The sequence below is a fragment of the Lactuca serriola genome, chromosome 3 (assembly GCF_051521515.1).
Source record: "Lactuca serriola cultivar US96UC23 chromosome 3, Lser_US96UC23_V15, whole genome shotgun sequence".
NCBI lineage: Eukaryota > Viridiplantae > Streptophyta > Magnoliopsida > Asterales > Asteraceae > Lactuca > Lactuca serriola.
In genome coordinates this window covers 179,075,397-179,084,613 of record NC_136410.1, presented here as the reverse complement: position 1 = coordinate 179,084,613, position 9,217 = coordinate 179,075,397, and the positions used below count along the sequence as shown (strand labels likewise).

At 33.0% G+C, this 9,217-nt stretch overlaps 1 protein-coding gene across 1 annotated transcript; it reads left to right on the top strand.

Annotated features, from left to right (window-relative positions):
- Positions 1-3,061: 3,061 nt before the first annotated feature.
- LOC145093407 (WAT1-related protein At3g28050-like) lies at positions 3,062-7,812 on the top strand. The gene is made up of 8 exons (XM_079031529.1): positions 3,062-3,302; positions 4,034-4,248; positions 4,731-4,793; positions 4,887-5,003; positions 5,587-5,824; positions 5,906-6,064; positions 7,244-7,395; positions 7,486-7,812. The coding sequence occupies exons 2-8, from the start codon at positions 4,049-4,051 to the stop codon at positions 7,607-7,609; spliced, it is 1,053 nt and encodes a 350-aa protein (XP_078887655.1). The 5' UTR covers positions 3,062-3,302; positions 4,034-4,048; the 3' UTR covers positions 7,610-7,812.
- The last annotated feature ends 1,405 nt before the right edge of the window (positions 7,813-9,217 follow it).

Below are 9,217 nucleotides of genomic sequence, written 5' to 3'. Positions count from 1 at the left end.
TTTTTGATGCTTATTGTCTCTAAACTGACTAGCCCTGATCTACGGGCGTTACAATTCTAGATAGGAAGGTGAAGACCTTGAGGAACATGGTAGTTAACTTGGTCAAAATTCAGTAGCAACATCGGAAAGGCTGTGAGTAGACTTAGGAGCCCGAGGATGAGATGCGTGAGCATTACCTTGCCCTTTTCATAGCAACTGACTTTGAGGGCGAAGTCTGATTCTAATGGGGGAGAATTGTAACACATGTTGCTGAGTATTTCCATTTTCGACCTTTAAAATGTTAATTTTTTGCAAAGTAAGCCCTTACGATGGGCATACATGGATTTTACTTCGGACGTAAGTCAACACTTGGATCACAGCTGGGGTTGAGTATGCTTGGCATACTCGAGCTATTCCCAAACCCTAAATTTTTAGGGTTGTTTCCACTATTTAAGCTTCTTATTCCTACTTGGACCTTCTTATGACCAACCTCCATCCATCTTAGCCCTAATATCAAAACCCTAGCTCTTGAGTGTGAGTTTTGAAGTCTTTGAGTGATTTTTTCAGTGTTCTTGGGTGGTACAAGAAGATCATTGAAGAAGTGGTGGCTCACTTAAGCTATTGGATCTAAAATCTACACCTTATTGTTCATCTCCAGAAGGTATAAAGTTCATACCTTGAGGATTGCTTTGCTAGATCATGTTTAAGCTTACGTTTATGTTCATTTTGTCCCAAAACCTTGATCTTTGTGAGTATGGACTACTCCAGATCATTTGAGCCGTCCTTTCAAACGTTTTAGAGTGCATGGTGTCATAAAAATGCAAGCTTGGTCCTTTCCTTTCATCCATGCATGTGTTATGGAGTTTTTGGTGATGTCAATAGTTATGGTTTTGAGATTTAGCTCGCCATGCAAAGGCATCAAGTTAGAGACTATATGGATTAGGATGTCTTTTAGGGTCAGATCTAAGGTTGGGGTAAAGTGTCTGATAATTAAGATCTTAAAAGTTGGGTTTTGAGTTTAGGCCGAGTATGCTGAGCTTAAATCTGGCTACGCCCAACGTAGCCATCTATGAGCCCGTTTTTATAGCTTGGTGCTGTACGCCCAACATAGAGCTAAGGACGTCGAGTGTAAAGGTCAAAAGTGTTGACCTTTGAATTTCTTTGACTTTTTGACCAAGTGTGCATTTTGGTTAATTTGTGAGGCTTTTGGTCTTGGAATGCGCAAAATGGCCTTTTACCCAAATTGTGGATTAGACTTGGCTTGAGACTAGTTGAGTTGGAAATTTTCCTTAATTATTAGTTAGGGTTATCTGATGCGATTAATTGGTAGAATCTATTTCCGACAGTTCGGGTGTGAGTTCTATCAATCATTTGCGTGAGGTAAGTCTCCTCACTATTCTTACATGTGTAGTAGAATATATGTGTTGACCAGCTGGGTGTATGTGTTATTACTGTGATATGTGTTACTGCGTGTGTTGAGACTTTGGGTAGTCTCCATAGTTGCTGATAACCCACAGGGCGTGCTCTTTGCCCACTAAGACTTCAGGTAGTCTCCAGAGTTACTGATAACCCATAGCTGTTTACTTTGTGTTGTGTTGCATGTGGTACTTTGGGAAACTCACTAAGCTTCGTGCTTATAGTTGTTTATTACATGTGCTTCAGGTACTTTTTATGATCCCAGGAAGGCGAAGGCTTGATTGTACACATTCGCCTACAGTTTCTGATTCCGGATATTTTGGGACACTCTGATATTGTGATGATGATTTGTATTTGACATTTGTGATTTTTCTTGAGATGGTTTTTATGAACAATGCTTTTAGCTAATTAGAAATGAAAATTTGGATGTTACACTACACTTTATAGATGTACTTTGACTTCAATTTAAATGTTCATTATATTTATTGCATTTGCATTACAGTGACATATTTCATTACCAATAATAGCATTATAGATTTCAATACACCATATTAGCATTACAATGACATATTTCAGTACTAAAAGCTTCATTTGCATTTATACATACGAGTTCATTACATTATGGGTACCCTTACATTATCCTAATACCCTTCATTCAAAAGCTTACATCTAACAACTCAAAAGAGTACTATTGCATCACAATTCCATTCAAAAGAACTTAACAAAGTACAAGACAAACAAGACAATGAAAGATACTTTATGTCCATGCATCTTCTTCTTCATTTCATTCAGCGCATGCCTAAGACCCAAAACCTCCTATTAAAAAAAAAGGAAAAACAAAGCTTTAAGATAAACGCTAAAGCTTACACATTTATAGCAAAGATATAAAAGAGAAAAGCTTCAATCTTCAAAATCGGCCATTACCAACGAATTAGGGCACGTTCTGAACCTTTTCCCCGGATTCTTTGTTGTCATGGAGACTCAAATCCGACTTGGGAGCCCACACTAGCACACAATTTGGTTGTTTGAGGTGGAGGCGATGGAGGCTTGCGACACCTTCTTCTTCAACTCTGTTCAATTTAGGACACAAGAAATACGAGACCTTTTGCTGTTGGGGGTTATAGGCATGCCACCGGGCACATAACATGCCAACTAAGCTAAATTGGAAGAAATCGGTAAAAAGAACGACATTTAAACGGTTATAACAATCATATTTGTATAATATGGACAAAAAAACATTAAGGACCTAATGTGGACAAAATTGAAACCTTATTACTCTCCTAGGTTGTTAACCTAAATAATAAATATTTAGCCACAAGCAAATCAAATAAGATTGTTAACCAAACCAAAACCGATCAAATATTTTTCGGTGCAGATTCGGTTTCAATTTTACAATGAGACGTGTATACCAACTTTAAAGGCTTAGGACTCTTACTTAGTTATTTTTAGTCTATGCATTTGGTCTGATAAAATAACAGAAAAAACAAAATAAGCAGTATTTTAGTTGTTTAAATTAGGTTGAACACCTGATATTTAACATGAAAACTACTGTTCAAACAAAATACAAAGTTGCCTTAGAACTAGATATTTTAGTAATAACCATTTATCCAGTTTTGTCTTTATTTTGTAATAAAATATAAGGTCATTTTCTCTCTCGATTGAAAATTGAAAGATTTGAGTCTTTGTGAAACATAATTTGTTTTCACTTTTCAGTGCCATATTATCTTGAGAGGCAGTAGAGTAGAGCAGCTGAGTGGCTCAAAAAAATCTCAACTTTTTTGATTCTTTTCCGAATTAAGGTTTTGAAACCTTAAATCCCTCGAATATTTTATTTCATAGATACCCATTTTATAATCTTGGAAAACACAGTCAGTAATCCCCATCCCAGATACTGGATTCTCGTTCAGGTTCTTCCTCTAACTCTCTCTTTAATCTTGCACATTGACGAACAGATCTTAGTAGTTTTATTTTACAAGAGCGAACAATTAGGTTTCTTGATTGCCTGTTGATTTGTAGCTTCTGATTCAATGATGAAAATTGGACCTTCAAAATTGGAACTAGGGTTAGATATCCAGAATGTAGAAAAAGAATGAAGAACTTCAACTATATCCCATAAAAGTTACCATTCGATTTGGCATTCTTTACAAATTCGACATTTTCCACCCAAAGTGGTGTGAGATGATTACGTCAACTCTAACTTAGATTCTTGATGCATTGGTTATAAAGATAAATATATTTTTTTGTGTTTGAATTGTGCGTTTAAACGAATTATTGCAATTTGAAGTCGTAATAAGTAGTTTTAAGTAATCGGGTAAACAAATTATGATTATGAGTCTTTCTTTGACTTTTTGATTATTTGATCAAGTAGAAGTTGCGCCAAATCTAACTATTATGATAAAGGTACAACAAATATCTAACCAATTAACCGATTCTCATTATTCAAATCGCAATAATTCATTTTCCAGAGTCAATAAAAGTTGAATTTTGTTCACCAAATCCCTTATTACAAACATAGACACATAAAAGTCGATTTTGAAAACACGTTTCCTAAAAATAAAAATTAACAGAAAACACATTTTGTTTACATACAAGTTCAACAAATAAAACCAGTTCATACATTCTTTGATCCTACAAACAGTTTAAGCTAAAAGAGATGGGAGGGGCAATTAAGTCTTTTATCGAAAAGGCGTTGCCTTTTGCTGCCATGGTGATGGTAGAATGTGGGGAAGTTGGGATGATTACATTAGGAAAAGCAGCCATGAATGATGGACTAAGCAGTTTTGTGTATGTTGTTTACTATAATGCCCTTGGCTCCATTATTCTTCTTCCTGGTTTCATCCTCCACATCTGCAGGTTTGTGGTCTATAACCCTCATCATATACTCCAAATCTTTCATATTCTTATATTCATATTTATGCTGCATTTGTTAATGGTAAGGGCATTTTTGTCTTTTGCCCAAAATGGGTCCTATCCTACCTTGTTCCAAAGTGGGTCCTACCTTCTTATGAATATATTTAGGTTGCATTTGTTAATGATGAGGGCATTCTTGTCTTTTGCACAAAGTGGGTCCTATCCTACCTTGTTCCAAAGTGGGTCCTATCTTCTTATATTCATACATAGGCTATTTGTTAATGGTGAGGGTATTCTTGTCTTTTGCACAAAGTGGGTCCTATCCTACCTTGTTCCATCTTTTTGAGTGGGACAAAAAAGTGCAGCTTTTTACTTTTTGTCTAATGCATATAAAAAACAGTACAATTTGTATTGTGTTTATTCTGTAATATCATGTCATGTCTTACATAACATATTAACTTTGAATTTATTTTTTGTTTTTGAAGAAATAGTCGACCTCCTCTAACGTTATCGATCCTTTGCAAACTATTTGGGCTTGGATTTTTAGGGTAATGATTGCATTTGGGATCCTTTTTTTATTCATCTTGTTAATTAGGATTATTTTTATTTAATATTTATATTATATGTTATGGGTGTTGTAGGATTTGTCTTCTTCAGGTATCTGCATATACGGGTATCAATTATAGTTCTCCAACTCTAGCTGCTGCATTGGGCAACTTGATTCCTGCCTTTACTTTCCTACTTGCAGTCATCTTTAGGTACATTTTATTTGTATAAAATATAAATTCGGCTTTAAAAAAATATTTGAGAAAATGACAATATATTTGAGGACATGGAAGGAAAAAATAAATTTGGGGAAATTTTTAATAAGGTAGGATGACTTTCTCTATTAAGTCGTTCTTTCTACATTAAGTCAAAAAAGAAACACATGTATATATCTTACTGGATTAAGTAAAAGGAAACAACACATAAGTAAAGTATTATGCTATTTATCGAAAGTTAAACCGAATTTCAAAATTTTATATCATGTTTGAAGGAAATCTCGTATTTTACATGATATACATTTATAATGGAGTATAAAAAAAAATGGGAAATCTCCTATAAAGTCCCTACATTTTGACCTCATATTCAATTAAGTCCTTATATATATATATATATATATATATATATATATATATATATATATATATATATCTTTTTATTAAGTCCTGAATACTGGCTAAATTATTCAATTATGGACAATTTTTCAAATTTGCCGATATTCAGGACTTAATAATATATATATATATATATATATATATATATATATATATATATATACACATAACGTTTTACGTATAGATTGGAAAAATTCGATGTAAACAAACCAACAAGCCGAGCAAAAGCATTAGGAACAATGGTGGCTATAACTGGAGCATTTGTAATGACATTTTATCAAGGTCCAACATTATTCAAGACGATTATTAATCATCATAATTCAAATGAAAATTTACTTTCTTCACAAAAATCAAAATGGATACTCGGGGGTTTCCTTATTGCAATCACAAGCCTTTGTTCTTCATCATGGAATGTTTTTCAGGTAAACGTTTTACAAATTCCCGCTTGTTTTTAGGCTTTGTTAACGTTGCATCTTTAAAAAATTATTTAATTTGTCATGTAGACTGCAACGGTGAAAGAATTCCCCGATGAAGTGACAGTCGTTTTCCTCTTTTGTTGCTTTGGGACAATTCAAACCGCGTTTTTTACACTTATTTTAGAACGAAATACGGATGTTTGGATTCTTGATACGCGAACCGAGTTTGTATCAATCGTTTTTGCGGTAAGTCTACAAGAGCTAAATGCAAGAAATGGCAATGTACTTTTGTTTATTTATTATGTCAAATCAATAAAAAAAAGCTATATTTAAAAATATTCAAAAATCCATGTCTTTTTTTTTTTTTTTTTTTTTTTTTTTTGATAATAAACATTTAGCCCCATCTCATTGAAATGTTTTATGAAACCTCCTCCTATATCTTTTTAAGCAAAGTCATCTTTCGTATTGGTTTTATTTTTATTAAGTATGTTGCTAAGAAGATTTAAATCGGTAGAAATTTTATAATTTTGATTTGCATGTTTAATAAATTAGATTAATGAGTAAAAAATAATAAATGTATATTTAAACAATATCATTAAGAGGGATAAAGTGGAATGGTTATTAGGATGAGGGGATGGAAAGAAATATTATTACAATGTTAGTGAGTGGTTGAAGGAATAGTAATAACTAATAAGTAATAAATAAGCTCCCATTTGAAATGCTATTATATAGCATCCTAATTTCATTTCTTTCTATTACAACATTGCCATTTCAATTTTTTTTGTTATCGGGACATTTTATTTTGAAAAATCTACCCGATTATAGGTGTGAAATTTTCTATGACATTTCTAAAATTGGGTAGATTTTACAATGTACAATGTTATATTATGAAGAAATGAAAGCAAGATGCTATAACAAACAAATAAATGGAAGTACGTTGCAATTTCTTACACAAAAATCATAAAATCAAATCATTTTTACTTCATATCTAAACACCCCCTTAACTAGAAGCATTAAGACCACATTTCTTTCTTTTTCCCATTAAGTGTTATCCGGATAAATGTTATTTAATAAACATTTAAGCAGAAGAATACATACTTGGGAAAATGGAGTGAAAAAATAAACAAGGACAAATTTGTAAATAGTTACTTAATAACAAGGAAACCCTTATTTTCATGACTTTCTCTATTAAGTCGCTTTTTCTGTATTAAGTGAAAATGAAACTTATAACTTACCATATTAAGTCATGTCGCTTTTAAATCCATTTAGTCAAACAGAAACAACACCTACATTTATTTTTCCCCATTAAGTCCTAACTTTTTACAAATTTGCCATTAGTTATTTTTCTCTTTGATTTCTCCAATTAAGCCATCACCTTTTTCAAATACTTCGTAAAACATTATTTCTCCATACAACATTTTGTAGGCTGTTTTTGGAGCTGCAATTCGTAGCAGTGTTATAACATGGTGTTTAAACAAAAAAGGGCCTGTTTATGTCTCCATGTTCAAACCAATCTCAGTGGTAATTGCGGTGATCATGGGGATCATGTTTCTTGGTGATGTTCTTCATTTAGGCAGGTAAAATATGGTTGACCAAGACTTTTGATATTGATTTATGGTGTGATTGTGAATTCTTGACCAAGATTTTTGATTTTGACTTTCTTGCAGTGTGATTGGAGCAGTGATAATAGCTATAGGAGTTTATACGGTTTTATGGGGGCAATCGAAAGAACAAAAAATGGTGATAGATGATGAATCATTGACAGAAAACACCCCTCTCCTCCAGTCATAAGTAAAGATTTCTTTTTTGTGAAACTTTGCTTTGTTTATGTAACTAAAAGTTTGAAGTTTTATATTAATCGAGTTAGTAAATAAAAGGATCGGTGTTTTGAGTAGGCAATGAATCTGTCAAATATCAAGATTTTAGCCTTGTTTTGTTCAAGGGATTTTACACATGATGGACTATTATACAAAAATGAAGACTACTTCGAAAAAGGTCCACATGGTTTTCAAAAGATCTTAGTTCTGCGATAACATTGCAAAGTGTTACATTGGTGGTCCTTGTGGTTTAATTTCATTTAAAAGTTGGGCTTCGTGGCATTTAGCGAAAATGTAAATCGCAATAAGTTGTTGGAAACTTAGTTTTACTAACTTCCAAAAATGGATTTTCTCAAATTTTGAGCTTGAATTTCGGACTCTAAATATATTCAAAATGGACAAATGATGATATATTCGTGTTCTCCTTCGTGACACATTCGTTTTGATATATCATACGCCCAAATGGATTAAAGATGAATGAGAAATTATTTGTCGAAGTAGGGTAGTTGGAAGAGACTACAAGGGCTTCTAACCCTTGTAACACTTATAAACCCAAAGGCTCTCTTCTGTGTGCGCATGCCGCACGCCGGGGGGGGGGGGGGGGGGGGGGGGAGAGGATTTGGCTCGGGTTCACTAAATTTGTGTGCAAGCGCATGTTCTGGGTATGAATGAGTTTAATTACATTTTTGCAATTATTTGTTTTGCAACAATTAATTATTTTTTGTGCAGTTTTGGGTTGTATTTTCCTAACATAAGTTTGGTTTGTTACTTTGAAGAAAACCATATGTCTATAAGAAACATATAAGGAATTATGATAAAGAATTGACTAGGTGAAAGTATAATGTCTAAACATGTATTGGGCAAGGGAACCAAAGATAAATGTGAAAGATTAAGTTGTGACATCCAAATCCTCAAATGGTATAAATAAGTTATATTGCGTAAATTAGTCTCTTAATATATCGTTTTAGAATGTTGTATTTAAAGCTAATTGATACTTAATAAGCTCAATATTTGATGAATATAGACTAATTTGGCGCTAAAGTTATTAAGGAGAAGATTTGGATAGAGATGAAGTTGATATGGATTAAATTCAAACAAACAATAAAATACGGGTTTAGCGTCGCGATAAATGAGGCTTGTGCCATGAAGAGGCTCAAAGATTCGAGGGGGCATGAAGATGAAAGCTTAGCGGATGACATTTATTTTTTATGTATATACAAGATATTTCAATGCATTTGGTTAAATATATACTTGGAGGTTCTGTAACAAGGTGGGATGTGCTTAAATTGAAAATTTTAATACAATTCAATCCAATGGCAAGAACTGCAAAATTGAAGGCAAAAATTAACATTTTCCCACAACTAGATGATGAGACTTTTCGGTAATTGTTTTATTAAATCCGTTGCAGTTTTAATAATTCAACCATAGGAAATAAGGGGATTCGAAACCTAAACAAAAGTACAAACTATTGTCTTATTCAAGTTTATAGCATTGTTTGATTGTTTGAATCGATATATTTTAAAATAACACCCAACAATGATGCATAAAGACATTATTAAAAACATTATTGAAAACACGCGTC

Coding starts and splice junctions, on each gene's coding strand:
- LOC145093407 (XM_079031529.1), top strand. CDS start 4,049: ATGGGAGGGGCAATTAAGTCTTTTATCGAAAAGGCGTTGCCTTTTGCT. Junction 5,004..5,586: donor CTACTTGCAGTCATCTTTAG/GTACATTTTATT, acceptor TTTTACGTATAG/ATTGGAAAAATTCGATGTAA. Junction 7,396..7,485: donor GATGTTCTTCATTTAGGCAG/GTAAAATATGGT, acceptor ACTTTCTTGCAG/TGTGATTGGAGCAGTGATAA.